Source organism: Alligator sinensis, unplaced genomic scaffold (assembly GCF_000455745.1).
Source record: "Alligator sinensis unplaced genomic scaffold, ASM45574v1 scaffold616_1, whole genome shotgun sequence".
NCBI classification, from domain to species: Eukaryota; Metazoa; Chordata; order Crocodylia; family Alligatoridae; genus Alligator; species Alligator sinensis.
Window position 1 is genome coordinate 39,364 of NW_005843002.1, and position 16,775 is coordinate 56,138.

Consider the following 16,775-nt stretch of genomic DNA (forward strand, 5'->3'; position numbering starts at 1 on the left):
GGCAGCCTCTCAAACGAGCAGATCCACGCCCCTCTTGCCCTGGTGGGCTACCACAGTGCCCTGAGGACTACTGGCTCCCTCTTTGGAGACAGCGTTTTGTTTTCAGTAATGTTTTCAGTAAGTTATTTTTGTTTGTTCCCGCCTCTTCCCACCCTTGGCCAATTTTGTGGGCAATGCCAGATTTCATGAATTCACAATTTCAGTAGGTCCTTAATCACGATACAGGATGCTCTGTTTTCCAGTATGTACCTTGTATCAGAGGCAGCTTGGTTTGGCAATTCAGACGATTTAATCTCAGTTCTTTTCTACCGTCCTAAGTAAGCCTAAGCCTCTGGCTCAGTGAGAAAAAGGGAGGGAATGAAGCTTTTAAATGACTGGTTTTGTAACTCTAAGACCATGCGCTTCCCTGACTCTTATCCCCCCCACTCAGAAGCTGACACCTCATCTGCTTTGGATTCCACCATAGTGAATGCCCTTTAGATCCTGTTTATATTACTATATCAAAGATGATTGTGACCTAATTGAAAGTGCTTTGTTTTGTTGTCTTCAGTCCATATGGGAGGGGGAAGTCAGGGGGAGAGACATTTTTGAGAATAATGTTTTAGTTTGGGAGTTATTAACCTACAGCCTGTGGAGCCAGTGGATCCAGTCTGCAGACATTGGGCTTCAGTGGCCTTTGGTTGTGGGCACTTCTTACTGTGCTGCCTCTGACCGAACTTGCATCCTAAAAAGACTGTTCTTTTAGTCTTTCTTTCCACTTAATCCCTAACCATGTTATCCAGGAATCACTTGGCAATTTAATCATTGCATTACCTGAGCTCAAGTTCATTGAAGGTATGCAGTGCAGACAGAACATAAAATACTCTACTGCAGGACAGTTTTAATGAGAGATGCCCTCTGAACCAGTCAGTCTCCTGCCCTGCTTCCTGCATAACAAAAAAGGGAAATTGTTGATTGACCCTAATGTTAACGAAAAGTTGAGTTGGTCTAATAAAAGGTATTGGGTTTACCCAAAGAACCTTGTTTGTATATGTCCTTAGACCAACACAGCTACAACCTATACCTTTAAAGAAAAGTGGTTTTTATGTCCCTGAGCTTATAAAAAATGGTAATATCTTCAATTTATATAGTGGTGCAAACCCATGAACTGGGATTTAAAGGCCACTATCGGTAGAATTGATGTCTCCAAATAGGTTAATTTAGGCAATTGGTTTGGCAAATTTGGTCTTGCATGTTTGGTTCTTCTTTCCAATATTGCTATCTGCTGACTACTTTCAATGTTGCTTTACCATGCAGTGAGGAGGGTAACTGGGAAAGAATATGAACACATCTACCTCAAATATTTTTCCTAGGGGCCCAGAACCCTTTGCTCAAGTCTATGTCTGGTAGCAAATTCATAGGATGTTCCCACAGGCTACTTGTAATACCAGGCTCCCCACCAGCTGTAACATTTAAAAAGGAAGGTGGGGTGGGGGAAAGTAGCTGGAAGGTTATAACCTGAGTACCTTTAAGTGATCTTGTCTCTTCAGGGACAGCTGTCTGCTTGTAACTGCTCCTCTTAATATAATGAGTAGTGCTCAAAAATATGCTCATCTCATTAGCAGTAGCATAATGGTTTCCTTTCTGGAATCCTGCCCAGTCCTTCCCACATTGACTCTTCCTTCAAAAAGGAGGCAGGCTAAAGAATCATTTTCAGTGTCAGCATAAGCTTGCATAGCTGTTGTTGCTCCTGGATTGCTTGTATTCAATTCCAACTCGGAGTTCAGGTTTAAAGCTGGTGATGTGAGTGTGGAAGTCGAACACGTGGGTGCTGGTGAGTGTACTGCTCTAAAAAAGCAAATATATATAGAATATATATATTCCAGCGTTAGTATTCTGGAAGTATATACAGCACTCTAGACTTCCAGAATACTAATAGTTTTTGATCCAGATCCGTGAGTTTGTGTGCGTATAGAGTTCTGTTGAATGCTATTCATTAAAGCAGGTGAAGTCAATACGTGAGAATAGAAAAAACAATGCTACCATGCGTAGGTAGTTTTTCTTTTCATGATCTTGCTATCTCTGACTTGATGTTCAGCGGAGCAGATGTTTTAAAACTCCATCTCTGCTATTAACAAGTGTTTTTAGTAACCAAGCCATAGGCATTTAGCATGCTTTTCTTGCGACTGCCAGGACTTAAGGAACTATTTTATCTGTGCCTTGGATTGTTTAGTTGTGAGAGAGGCCACTTTTAGAAAGCCAGTTTACGAAGTGGGGAACTGCTAGGTAGCAAAGAGAGGGAGTAGAATAAAGTCCTCTAAGCTGAAAACATCTTTTAAGTCAGGCTGAAAGCTTTGTTTTCCATCAGAAACAGAACAAATCTATTGCAGACTTATGTCCTACTGCTCAGATATCCAGCAGGTATAAATCATCATAGTTCCATTCACAAGATCTGCTCCTGTCTTTTTGAAATGGCGATGACATGCAGATGAATATATGTCTGTTTGTAGGTATGATGTGAAAAAGATTGATGTCAGTTTGTGGGAGAATTTCAGGAGCAGATTTTAGTGAAATAACTTGGGTCAGTGCCTGGCACTAATCAGCCAAGAAATCAAGAATTGTGAAATGTATCTCTTTGCATAGAAACACAAATGCTGATAGGGCATAAGGAATCAAAACTCATGGCAGAGGTGATATCTTTCATTAGACCAATTAGATATTTGCAAAAAAAAATTCTTTAATTTTAAGCTTTCAGGCACAGGAGCTTATAAAGATTGTAAAACTTCTTCTAGGTAGAAATGAAAATTCATATTACACAAGAGAGCTGCAGGTGTGGTAAAGTCTCCTGCTTGGAACAGGTAGGGCTTAATATTTGCTTTCACCAACTGCATGCAGGTAAATACTAATAGATTAGGAAAAAGAGAGGGAAGAACACAGAATTTCTACCCAAAGAGTATAATTCTTAACCAGTTATGATAGGGAGAAGTTCAAGGGAGCACAGCTGTGTATCCATAGAAAAACCAAATTTATTAACGTGCGCCTCAATGTTCGTTGTATCCAGCAGAAAGGATTTGGCAGCTTCCAGTCAAGTTTGAAGAGATTATTGACTCTGCTAGGCTTCTTTTTTGGGTTCACAGACTTTTTCCCTCTAAAATGGTCCAGGTAGTCTCAATAAACTAAATCATCTGGTTGGGCCAGTTTGAGCAGGAGAGCAGTGATTTTAAAAAAATGCTGTTGTCATGTGGCCTTTGATTAGGAAGTCGTCATGTCTGAAAACAGTATTGGAGAAGTAAGATTAGCAATAAGTCAAGATTTCACTACATACAAAAGAAGAAGAAAACTGGCTAGATCTTTCTCATTTATCTGTAGTTGAGATTGTTTAAACTGGCCTTGTCTTCCACTCAGTATCTAAAAATGTGAGATAGCTGAGGCTACAGTCTTCCTTGATACTGAACGTCACAAAAAGAACAAAATAATATTTTGGAGTTCTAGCAGTCTCTTTTTAACTGATTTGCAAAAGGATTGGCAATTACAGAATCGGGAGTTTGGGGTTGGCTTTAAAGGGAGGCAGGAAAAGTTCCATTTCTATAAAATGGCTCCTATCCAAAGTGTAACAGCTTTTCAGAAATGTATAATATACAAATAATTATTTGGTGAACTTTTCAGATACTAGTCATCATCATGTTTTGGGAGAGGGAAGAGCGAGACTAAGCAAATCTCGAAAAGCTTAGTTGTATTTTTTTTATTTTGTTCAACAGAGACATTGTTTACATGAATAATCTTTAACATAGCAATAGAAAAGCCAATACAGAAACACGGTTTGCAGATGGATGCAGACAGAATTCAACTATTTGTTTTGTGACTTTGAAGCTCTTTGGAATTAAGGACAAAGTTGTTATGGTGAAAGTGTTTAGCAATCTCTCCCTGAAAAAAATCCAATAAACCATTTTTCTCTTACCATTTGTAGTTCACTGGCGAGATTTCACCATTTTGCCCACTAGCAAAGGTTGTGTGTGCTGCTATGCAGATTTCATAACTCCTCTCCGAATGGAACATTTAGAAGACATTTTGATTCCTTGACTGACAAGGCTCAAAAAGGGTTTGGGGTGCCTGTAGGAAGGCTATGTCTAGCTGCTAATAAAACTGCTCTAGGTAGAGAGATTGGCAGAACATCTTAAACAGAGCTGGGCAAACATATTTGTTTCTAATGCAATTTTATTTTGGCCAACAAACTAAAGTTAAGTTGTTTGTTCCTGATATAAAGTCAGTGTGAGATAATGATAAATGACTTTGCTTTGGCTAAAATCCCAAAGCCTTAGCATTCATCCAGGGCTGTCTGGGGTGCTGGGTCATAGTGTGATAGTATGTTTAAAGGTTTTAATATTTTTGCAGCAGTGCTTCTAGCTGAAAGAGTGGTTTTCCACTGCTTTTACACAACCTCCCTCTGTTTTTGGTTTTATTGCTAACCTGAAAAAACTGCTATATTGCATTTCGATTCCTTTTGTTCTTTCTCTTATTTATATGCTGAAGAGTGTAGGCAAAATCCTCTGTGTGTTAACAGACATACAAGCCATCTCATTTTTGTCCTATCAACCATCTTTTATTTTAAACAATTCCTGTATTTTACAGTAATAGTTTGATGACTGAGTTGTACTAACTTTAACTCTAGTAACAAAGAGATTAAGTATCTCCTTTAGCAATTGTCCTATACAGATAGTTATTTGCCACTCACAACCATATGGAGTATTTCAAGGGTTTTCATATAGCTTCATTCCTATCACATCTCTGAGGCAAAAAAGCTAAGAATCCCTCATTATTGATAGTGATGCATTGCAGACATAGAAATGAGCCTAATAATTGAACCCAGTCCAGTGCCTTTACCACTAAACAGTCCGTCTAGTCATGTCAAACAGGGTTTAAAGTCATTTTCTTATGACCAACCTCCCCCCCGCCCGCGCCTCCAGACGCACTTTCTCCCTCTGTCATTGAAACTTATCCAATAGTTGAAATTTTTTTTTCTTCCTTCTTTATTTCCAGAAATGTCTGGTGTGCCTGACTTTGGACTCTTTGCCATGGGGATATGGTCCATTGGCCTAGGGGCTCTCGGTGCAGCTGTGACGGGAATAATCCTTGCTAACACTGACTTACTTCTGTCCAAACCAGAGAAGGCTACAGTGGAGTTTTTAGAGGAAATAGAGTTAAAAACTCTAGGTCCAGGTAAGAAATTTTAATTCAGGATACCTGAGCAGAGATTCTATGGTAAAGGGGTTTTCCTTTAGTTCAAACTGCAAGGCCAGGGTTGGAACTAAAGAACTGTTTGAAGAAAAGTGGAGTGTTTGAAGACTTCATTTTCACAGACTCATTATTCCATTTACTAGAAAGTAAGGGGGGAAAGCAAACAACTTTTTCTTGGCATTTCCGTGACTCAGCAACTGTTGTGGGAAGTAGTTGATTCTTTTTAATGAAGAAAATAAGGGGAGGATGGTGTTGGTTAAATAAAAGGCGATAAATATTCAAGGCAGTTTTGATATCAGCAATATTTTTAATGGACTTCTTTTCTACACTTTACATTTTTAATTTAAAAATTAGTAGGGCACAAAGACAGTCAGGTTCCATCTTCCTATTTGTGGCTTTCAGGCTTTCTTTTCTTTTTTAAATACTGAACCTGGAATTTTCCATTATTCTTAGTGTTGTTCCTTAGAAGCCTTACTCCCGTAAACAGTCTGGAACAGATGCTGTTGTTTATGCTGGTCTTTTTCCTTATTTGAACAGAACAAGAGACTTTCAAAGCTGGTGATCTATGGAAGAAGAATGGTTCAGTGATCATGGCTGTGCGGAGACCTGGATGATTCTTGTGCAGAGAGGTATTGTGGGTGGGTGTGGGGGGATGATTTCAAGGAATGCTTCAAGCTCTGCATATCTGAAAATAGTCTCTGTAACTCTGATTGTGTTTCTTTCCCAGCTGACAGGGATCTTTATTATCCTGATCCCCACTTTGCCATATTATGGGCAAGATTCTTCTTTAGTCCCATTGTAGAAGAGGGGGACAAACCTAGTTTATACATTTGCTGTTTGCTCTCATGTTTTTGTTTAATGTTCAGTGAGATCTATCTTGGCATACAGAATGGTGCCATTTATGTCAGTATTTTTAATGGATCACATTTTGAGGGAAGCTTGACAGAGAGAGAGAGACATCTAAGGAAAGATACTGTTTTTGATACAAAACCTGCCTGGGAACAGTTATCACTTGCATTTTGGCCACTTTCCATGCCCCATAGCAATTACATTATTACTCATTGCTCAATTAAACCGGGCACGTCTACATGTGGCACTTCACTTGAGATTAGAGAAAATTACTGTGCAGTAAGCATCATTGTCTACACATGTAGACACTTACTGCGCAGTAATTTGCTCTAATCATGAGTAAATTTGCTGCCTGTAAATACAAGTAGCACATTTTACTTGGGAGTAATTACTGCGCAGTATGGCATGTGTAGATGGCTGACTGGGAACAAATGTGCTCCCAGACAGCAGGGGGGAAGGAAAATGTCTCCCTGCCCCCCAGAGCTGCCTGCTGCTGGGGTGGGCTCTGCCACTGGAAATTCAGTGGGGACAATATCCCCCTGCCCTGGCAGCAGACAGCAATGAGCCTCCACTCTGCGATTGCAGAATTTTACCAATGAATTTTAGTGCTTGTGAATAATAAGAGATTGAAATGTTATGGTCACAGAGCAGGAAGAGTTTAGACGAGAACAGGAGTAGCTCCACCTCCCGACACAACTGTCCCTGCCTCTGCCTCACTAATATACCTGGTTGGGAACATATGCATAGACTAATAGGGCTGGAAGGGACCCCGAAGGTTCATCGGGTCCAGCCACCTGCATGAGCAGGAAAAACATCTGGGGTCAGAGAACCCCAGCCAGATGACCGGCCAGTTTTCTCTTGAAGACCTCTAGGGTAGATGATTGCACTGCCTTTGGGGGGAGCTTGTTCCATAGTCTGGACACCCTAACTGTAAATAAGTTTTTCTTAATATTCAGCCTGAAACTATCTTCCAGGAGTTTGTGGCCAATGTTTCTAGTTTTCCCCCAGGCCCCCCGGTGAACAGTTGTTCACCGGGCCCCTGATGTATGCCTCTGATATAACGGTAAGCCGCAATCAGGTCCCCTCTCAGCTTTCTTTTCTTTAGGCTGAAGAGTCTGAGATCCCTCAGCCTCTCCTCATATGGCTTGCCATGCAAGTCCCTGTTCATGTGGGTGGCCCTTCTTTGGACCCTTGAGCTTTAGCACTCCTTGTTGAAGTGCAGCGCCCAGAACTGGATGCAGTACTCCAGCTGTGGTCGCACCAATGTTGAGTAAGGTGGGAGAATCACTTCTTTGGATTTACTGGAGATGGATCGATTGATGCATGCCAGAGTTTTATTGGCCCTAGCAGCTACTGCGTCACATTGCCGGTTCATATTCATGCTGGGGTCTGTTGTTACCCCCAGATCCCTTTCATTTGTAGTGCTGGTCAGGTTAGTATTGCCCAGCCTGTAGGTGTGCTGGGGCTTCTTCCTCCCCAGATGCAGCACTTTGCATTTCTCTATGTTGAACCTCATCTGGTTCCGTTCTGCCCAGTATGCCAGCCTGTCTAGGTCTGCTTGTATCTGCATCCTATCTGCGGGTGTGTCCTCACAACCTCATATCTTGGTGTCGTCCGCAAACTTGGCCAATGGGCTTTTTACCCCCTTATCCAGGTGGTTGATTATATTGTTGTTGCTACAGGCTATTCCCATTTGGACAAGTTAGAGAAGGGTCAGTTTCATGAAACTCCTAGTTTCAGAATTGTTGAAAAATTGTTTCTGTGTGTGTTAAACTAGAGGAACAGAATTTTTAATTTTGAAAAAACAATTACATAATTAGTTTATTTTTATGCAAAATGCAACATCTGCATTAACACAAGCCAAAATTATTTTCACTTGTTTGTAAAAACCTGACTCTTAACTTACCCTGTTTTAGGATGTGAGAGATTTTGTTTGTTTTTAATCCCTGAATTTTCCTTGGGATGTGAACCATTTCCAGTGTAGCTCTACAGTTTTCCATGTTCTCCATGGAATAGTTCTCTATACTTAACTGGAGAAGGATTCACAGACGTTTAGGACTGGAAGGGACCTCATGAGATCATCGGGTCCAGCCCCCCTGCTCTAGGCACGAAAGACTGCTAGGGTCAAATAACCCCAGCAAGATGTGCATCCTGTCTCTTTTTGAAGATCTCCAGGATAGGTGCCTACACCACCCCTGCTGGTAACCTGTCCCAGAGTCTGGTCACACAAACCGTAAAGAAGTTTTTTCGTTATATTCAGTCTGAAACCTCCTTCTAGGAGTTTGACCCTCTGCTCCTGGTTTTCCCCTGGGGCACTTTGGTGAATAGTTGTTCGCCTAGCCCCTGATGCTCTCCCCTGATACATTTGTAAGCTGCCATCAAATCCCCCCAAAGTCTTCTCTTTTTTAGGCTGAACAGCCCTATACCTGTTGGCCTTTCCTCACATGGCTTGCTCTTCAGGCCTCTAATCATATAAGTGGCTCTTCTCTGGACTCTCAAGCTTCTCCACATCCTTCTTGAAGTGTGGCACCCAGAACTGGATGCAGTACTTCAGCTGCGGCCTCATCAATGCCAAGTAGAGCGGGAGAATAACTTCCTTAGTTTTGCTTGAGATACATCAGTTGATGCATGCCACCGTATTGTTTAATCTGCTAACCACAGCATCACACTATGGTCAATTATAACCCCCCTTTCAGATGTGGGGCTAGCTAGTGTAGCACCACCAAGCCTGTAAGCTTGTTGTGGATTTTGTCTCTAGTGGGTTATGGAATAGAGAAAATCCCACACAATTTACTGATTCGTTTTGATGCACTGGCTGGGCGAGTAGTTAGTTGATTGCACGATTTCACAATGATTACACACTTAATTCATACAATACCAATTTTATTTTAAAATTCTTTGCTACGCATATAACACTGCTTAGCTTTAAGAAATAACACAAACATTAAGAACACAATAATTATATATATCAGAAACAATGCTCCGAATGCACTTCCTTCCCAAACAATGCTATAAGAATTAGTATTACAAAAAGAACTACAATTACAACTAAAAGTTAAATTTGAATCAATACTGTTATTTTCATAATATACTTACAGTCCTAGAATTCTGAGAAGCCAAACACCTAAATATGGTTTCATTCCTCAGTAGTACAATTTAATGGGTTGGCCTCAGTAATACAGTTCAATGGGCTCGCCTCAGCAATACGATTCAATGGGCTGGCCTCAATACTGATAGGACTAAGTCCCCTTCCTTCAGTTCCTTTTGGGTGCTCTGCGGCTTCAGCGTGAACTAAGAGATTCGTGTTCACGGAGAGGGTGGCTCAGGTGATCAGTCTGATCTGGTCTACACTTGCGATTCTTCCTTCGTTGTTCTGCAAGTGTAATCACCTCCAACTTGGGAGAGTAGGTTACAGTTTTTATTGAGTGAGTTGCCGTCCTGGGCCACTCCTACCCAAACCTGTCATTACTCCCAAATTTGGGCTTGGATCTTACTCAACATATTCTTTTGCTTGGTAATCAGTTTCTTTTGTTGATCATTTTAATTACTTTGGGGAACTTCCATACCACTGCAAGTGACCTTTTCTTTCCAATTTTTTCAAAAGCCCTAGGGTTTGATCTCTCGGAATTCGGGATATTTGCTTAAGGGTCGTTTTTATGTTAACTTTGTTAAAGGCCTCTAAAGATAAAATTCAAGAGTTAAGACTTTGAGCAAAGTCAGGACCTTCCGCACGTAGACCAAAACAATGGCCTAGATAAGGAGATAAATCTTGTCTTCTTCCTGAAACTGGCTAATGGGCAACTATTACAAACATTCAAACTATTTCATTCAATATGACAGATTTTTCCTCCCTAGATGGAGCACTTAATACTTCTCAGTGTTGAACAACATCAAGATGGTTGTTAAAGGATGATTTAGTTGGGAGCCGGGGGGGATTTCCAAACCTAAAGGGCAATCACTAAATTGTGCAACAGAAAAAATTCTCCTTTAATCTTTGCCCTGATTTCACTGTGGATGCGGGGGTCTCAGTTGCAGTGATGGGTTTTCTTACTGGGTACATTTTTGTCCGGGAAACTTGAGACCAAGACTGCCCCTTTACTTCACATAGATACAAAGCTGTCCTCGGAGGCAATATCATTTAATCCGAGAGTTGCCATAAATCTAACTGAAGTCTTACTTAGCACCTCTGAGAACCAGAACTTGTGCATTTGGAGTAGATTTGAGCCAGTGAGTTAGAGGTGATAGGACCTATACTTTATCTGTCTTCTGAAGTTATCCCATTCCTCTACAATAAGGAACTTATTGTAATGAAATGTAGATATAATTAAGATGAAGTTTGGGTATGTGGTGTAGGAAAGAACGTCATTCTGGGGAGATAAAAATATAGTCTGGGACCAGTCCCTAATTTTGCAGGTCAGAACCAGAAAGAAAGGGCAGTAGGGAGGGGTTTGCCTTTTGCAATAGATGTGGGGAAAAAATGAAGTCAGTATTAACCACTGCTTTACCAAACTGCATGTACAGTATGTCTTAGGTATTCTAGAAATGGTAAATTTATACTCTCTAGACTGGCAGTTCTTAAATTTTTTTAGACTCAAGGCCCCCCCTCTAGGCTCAAGGCACCACTTGGAAAATGCCAGCTCTTAGTTTTCATTCATTTTTTGGCTACAGAAAAATAATAGAACAATTCTTCTGATGTAAAGAACCTGGAAAAATAACAGGACACAACATTTTTAACACTGAATTCCTATTTGAACTCTCTTGGTGTATTTTGTGAATCATGTTAACAAACCTAATGGTGCTACCATTGTGTGGCACCCTTGAAAGGATCTTGAGGCACCCCAGAGTGCCATGGCACCCTGGTTGAGAATCACTGGTCTAGACCAGTGGTGCTCAACCTTCTGGGCCTGCAGGCCAGGTGAGTGGTACAGGCTGGATCTGCGGGCTGAATTGGGCTCTGGGGCACTGCCACCTCCCATGTGTTTGGATTTGGTTCTGGGGGGCTAGAGCCACTGCTTCCCATTGTCTTCCATCAGGATTGGATCCTATGGGGCTGGCACTGCCCTTCCCACACCCTTTGTGCTGGGATTGGGTCGCGGGGGCCTAGCACTGCCCTTGCCTGGCCCTGCTTGCTGGGATAGAGTACTGTATCCAGCATGCAGGGCCTGAGGCTTCCTGTGGGTCCAGAGATTTGACAGCAAGGAAGCAGTACCCCCACAATCCCACTGCAAAATTTCAAGACCTGTGTGGAGCCTCGTTGTCTAGATGACACAGTACTATGGGCTGCATCTGGCCTGAAGGCTGGATGTTGAACACCCCTGCTGTAGACTAGGAGGTGGTGTAATGCTACACTCTTTGGGGAGCAGACCAGGAAGGGGCCTTTACCTATACCTCTTCTCTCTGGCTCCTTCTTGTCTGGTGCAGGAAGAAGTAATCTAGTTTTGATGTATGCTTTTGGTTTAAGAGATTCTCTGGCTTGGAGGGAATAACAGAGCAAAGGTGGTATCCATCCTCTGTGTGCCTGCCTTCATAACAACCTAAACCGAGGGATAATTGGAGCTGTGCAGACTGGGCGCTCCCATTCATGTTCATGGTGTACATATCCTGCATTAGAAAGTTAAGGGGGCACTTGATGCCGCTATATTCTCTTGCGAAGGCACATATGACAAAGAATGTTCTGACCCTTAATCTCTACCCATCAAAAGACAGTTCCAAACAAATGGTAGGGTTTTTCTTCTACCAAGGTCTAATGAGGGTTAGAAAGGTTCCTGATCATTGGAGGGGTGTTAGTTTTTAGAGACAATGGCATGGTAAAGGCCCAAAGCATTGTGTATTAGACTTTTTGGCTATCTGTCATAGAACAAATGAGTTCTGTGTGGCTCCTGGTGGTTAGCATGCTCCTTTTGGATTTTAAAATTATTTTAGAATGCAAGTGTTTGGCCTAGAAAAATAGGAAAAATTTAATAGCACATTGTAAATAGGACTACAGGGTATTATCTATAATCTCTGAACCATATATCTGAAACATGGGAGTATGAAATGTCTCTCATTTGCTACTCACAGATTGTCACAATGCTTACTCATCCTTATTCATTGTCTATATCTTCTCTGAGCTTCCTGACATAGGACTGGCAGTAGTAGATTGCAACACAGTGATTATCATTACCCAGACTTGCTTTTGCTTATTGATGTGTGTGTGTCTCTCTCTCAATGTTTATGAATTCTCCCATCTGTCTCTGCCTGAGTAATTCTGTTTGAAACTCCTGCTTTAAATTATACAGATACTATAGAATGTTGTTCTTACAGAGTCAAGGCACTTCAAACTGCTTCAGCCTCATAAGTAGTGTATTTAGATAGAGGTGTTTAAAGCAGTAAGATTTCTGTAAGAGTTCTTTTGCACAGTAGAGGCAGATTATTCCTTAACTTCAAAAGAGACAATAGAAGCCCTTCAGTTGTTCTCTTTCCACATCTATTTCCTGCTGGAGATGGCAGAAGAAGCCAGAAGATACTGGAAAAACTTCCCCTTTCTTCCCTCCCAACTTTTGTGTACAGGTCTCCTGCAGTGAAAATTCATAAATGGAATGTTGCTGCTGTCCTCAAACAGAAGAAGAGACAAAGCAACATAACTTTGGTGTCCTGCAGGTGTTCATAGAGAAAATGCTAATTGGATTCAGCTGTGCAAGCTAAAAGTGGGACTGTAACTTCCCTCAACCCTGTAAGAACTCAGTGGACTTGCACACAACCATGCAATGACTATGTCCTCCCCAAAATAAGTTGCATTTTTAAATAAAACACTAGTTTAGTTTAGCCTTGACTGCCCTTATATTAACATATTGGCAAAGACATGTCCCTCTCTGAGTGAAGCTCTTTCAGACTTCCATTCAAAGGCTGAAATGCTTTCTGTCTTTTTAGGAGGCTTCTGAGCTTTCCTCTCTCAAACCTCAGCTTGACCAGCTGGGTGTCCCCCTCTACGCTGTTGTGAAAGAGAAGATTGGTTCTGAAGTGGAGGATTTCCAGCATTATTTCAAAGGGGAAATCTTTTTGGATGAAAAGGTATGAAGAGATTTATTTACTTTGTATTTTGCAAGAGGTGTGCAGCCCTCTGCTTGAAGAAACTTGTAGAGAATAGCCACCAATTCAACTGCCAGAATAGAATGCTGTCTGAATTTGGCAATTGACTTAATACTATTGCAACTTAAAAAGTTCATCTGCTTTTTATATATACTCAATTTATGAACTGTCTTCTAGCTGTGTACTGTTGACATGTTCTTGCATGCTTTTTCCCCCTACACAGAAAGCTGATAACTGTTTTTGGTCCTTGTGCTACTTAATCTTTTCTTATACTAAGGTATTCTGTTTATTAACTATTGTCTTTTCTGTGCAGCCATGACATCTAGAAACTTTTCTTTTTATTTTTGCTTCCTCTTAAATGAGAGCTGAGATTTCTCAAATGCATGATTGCAGAGGCTTTAGGAAAAGCAAATATAAGACTTGTGATTGAAATTCACAGGAGTTGGCAACCCCACACTCCCTCAAGCACTTGAAAGTGCTGTGCTGTTCAAAACAAACCTGTTTTATTTCAGAATTGTTGCTAATGTCAGTAGTCAAATTATTCACGGCGCAAATGTAGCATAGCGTTCAGTCTCCTAAATCTTGAATGCAAGTAATTTGGGGGGTTGGAGACATGCCAAGGGAGGAACTTGTATATTTCTGACTCTTGAAAGTAGGTGGCCTGTTAGAGTTGTAAAGAACCTTCTGTCCTGATTAGATTAAAAAGTTGGCATTCAGTTCTGTTATATTTATATATAAATATTGCTAGTGAGAAACCATCCTGGATGTAGATTCTGGCAGGATGCCTTAATTCCCCCTGTAATTGTCGGTCTGCTGCTGTTGTTTTTCTTTTTAAGGTTTTTTTTTGTTTTTGTTTTTTCTTTCTCTCCTCCTGCAGAAAAAATTCTATGGTCCTCACAAGCGAAAAATGCTGTTCATGGGTCTTATCCGTGTAGGAGTATGGCAGAACTTCCTCCGTGCTTGGAAAAATGGGTTCAGTGGTAACCTGGAAGGAGAAGGGGTCATTTTGGGAGGAGTCTATGTGATAGGTGCTGGGAAACAGGTACTGAAGGGATCTTTAGGGGCTTTGTCATGGTTTTCCACCACCTGAACGTTTCCTGAGCCAAAAGGCTTTCTGCCTTGGTCACTCTTAAAGTTGTATGACAGCCAGAGATGCCAGATATCTGCCTTGCATTATGTTCTTTTGGAAATTATTTTTTTTTGTAGGATGTTGACAAAATATCTTCCATTCACATTCCCTGACACACACTTTGTTCAGCTCTCTGCCATTATGAAACAAAATATTATTTAAATAGACTTACAGTTACTTCCAGACAATTTAACCTGTAAGAGGTTTTCTTTTTGATTGATGAGCTCTCAGCTTCTTAAAATACACTTGATTTACACGCAACTTACCAGTATACTGCTGGTGATGAACTCGATCATGACTTACTTTTAACTTTGGTGTAGAAGCACTTGATTTATACCAAATAAGAGAGCTTTACACATTATCGATGTGGGAAGAGGGGTGGGAGGGAGAAGATATGGAATGTCAGTCCCAACCTGGTATTGTTTAAAAACATGAATGAACAAGTAGATACTCCTTCACAGCATTTAATTATTTCTGAACCCCTGTAAATCAAATGTGTGATGCATGTTCTTGACCATTTCATGTCTGTAATGTCAGGATACGGGTGTGAATGCAAACACCAGCAAACTTGAGGAAAAGTAGGCTTTAGGTCCAAGCTTTCTAACGTGATCCAGCTTTTAACTATAGCATCATAAAACCTTCAATTTTTAAGTTTTATGAAACAGTTGGACAAAAATAAAGAGCATAGAGAGAGAAATGTAGAATAGACTCTTTGCAAAGCTTTTGATTTTTTTTTTTTTTTTTAAACAAAACACCCTTGCCTAAATTATGAATAGTGACTAGTTACTCTTCCTTTCTTCAGATGTCCAACTTGAGACAACATTGAAGGGAACCTAATTTATTTTTAGATGAGAGATCAGGACTTTTTTTGGAAGAAAAAAAAAAAAGCTCTTTTAAAGCCCATCTGACTTGTGACTAATGCTTTCTGGAGTACTTATTGACATGTAGCCTTTGGTGATGGTTGCTGCCAAGAAACAGTTGCTTGTTCAGAAATCACATAGATCTTAAAAGCGAGATTTGGAATAGGGTGTGTATGCAGACACGTGAACATCCACACCCACATTTGCAGCTGGGCGCATGTCAGTCTATATCTAGCTCTCTGGAAATTGCCTAGAAATGAGTGCTGCCGCAATATAAATTATTAATTTAATAAAGTAGGCAGCAAATTGTTTACTAATGCAGAGGACTGTACTTGGTGGCCTGGGAGGCCCCTTCTATTTCTGTGTTCCTAATTCTGTTTTAGCAAAATGTTTGGTATGTGAATTAACAATACCATGTTTAGCCAAATAGCCTAGATTAGAACCAATGAAGCTCTTATAATTGGAGACTTAAAGTTTTTCACTTCTATCTAGTTTAATAGGAAAATGCCATACTATGTACTCACATAGAATGACATTACTAATTACAAGAAGAAAAAATAATGTGGTTTGTCTCTTGATATTCCTGTATCTGAGGAACTGGACAATATTTTTTTTTCTTAGAGACCATGAAACCTCTCCCCTATTTCTTCACATGGAAAGCAATAAGTGACTTTCATTCCTACATGTGAAAATTCAAACATATCATCATACACAAAGGATTCATTATACATTTGTCCTCTTATTCTAACCAGGGTGTCCTCTTAGAGCATCGTGAGAGAGAATTTGGGGACAACGTGAGCCTTCCGTCTGTCCTTGAAGCTGCTGAGAAGATAAAACCACAAGCTTCATAAGTCAAAGAACAGTCTCATGTGTGATCTCAACATCACCTGGAAGATTTACAACATATCTGCTTCATGAACTCCTAGTTTAATTGCTTTCTAATATGGCTTGCTAAATCAGAAGAGTTAGAAAATTCTAAGCAATGTAGTAAAAACAATGTTCTGTTTGATTATAGCTGACCTCCTCTTGCTTTGTAGCCCCTTGGATACTCAGTGTTTCTACTAGTCTTTGATCTCTTACCGTATTAATGAAAGGCTGGGTCTAAAATCTTGACATAGCCTAGATGTGCCCGGTTAGAGATAGAAAGGCAAATGAAATATCTGGCTACCTGGGGAGAATACATAAGAGATTTAAAAATAATTAAAATACACTCAAATATTTCCCTGTCTTTATTTTTCTTTGTTCAAAATATTTTGAAGCATCTGTACTACTAAGGGAAGAAAATGTACTGAGCCCTTTCGATTACATTGAGGCTGGTTAGCATTGGCAATGTGTAAGGTGCATGTACATCCCCTGAGATCAACCATGCACCCCTGGAAGCACCAGCCGCGAAACTGGAAGTACACTTCCAGTTCACTGCTGGCTTGGTGATTGGCTGCTGGGGGACCTCCTTTTTCCCCCCCACCCCACCCCCATCAGTGATCTGGTATCCCCCCCAGACTTAGGAGGCACCAGTTGCCTATGCTGGTTAGACATGCTATTGATTTACTAACGTAACTAACGACCTACACATTAGGTCTAATCTTGCTCCTTTCAAATGATGGTTTAGCTATTAGCTTTATGGGTTTTATACTCTTATTAAACACTGACAGTAA

At 40.6% G+C, this 16,775-nt stretch overlaps 1 protein-coding gene across 2 annotated transcripts in view; it reads left to right on the forward strand.

Annotated features, from left to right (window-relative positions):
- The window catches only part of FAM213A (family with sequence similarity 213 member A), a 34,399-nt gene extending 18,059 nt beyond the window's left edge, over positions 1 to 16,340 (forward strand). The window contains exons 1-6 of one of the 2 annotated variants that reach the window (XM_006036696.3): positions 1,675 to 1,813; positions 5,017 to 5,196; positions 5,752 to 5,843; positions 12,973 to 13,113; positions 14,009 to 14,173; positions 15,873 to 16,340. In XM_006036696.3, the coding sequence (XP_006036758.2) occupies positions 5,019 to 5,196; positions 5,752 to 5,843; positions 12,973 to 13,113; positions 14,009 to 14,173; positions 15,873 to 15,971 (675 nt within the window). In that variant the 5' untranslated portion in view covers positions 1,675 to 1,813; positions 5,017 to 5,018 and the 3' untranslated portion in view covers positions 15,972 to 16,340. Of the gene's footprint in view, positions 1 to 1,674; positions 1,814 to 5,016; positions 5,197 to 5,751; positions 5,844 to 12,972; positions 13,114 to 14,008; positions 14,174 to 15,872 lie in introns of those variants that run through there. The other variant, XM_014526285.2, reaches the window with a different exon arrangement.
- Positions 16,341 to 16,775: the final 435 nt, after the last annotated feature.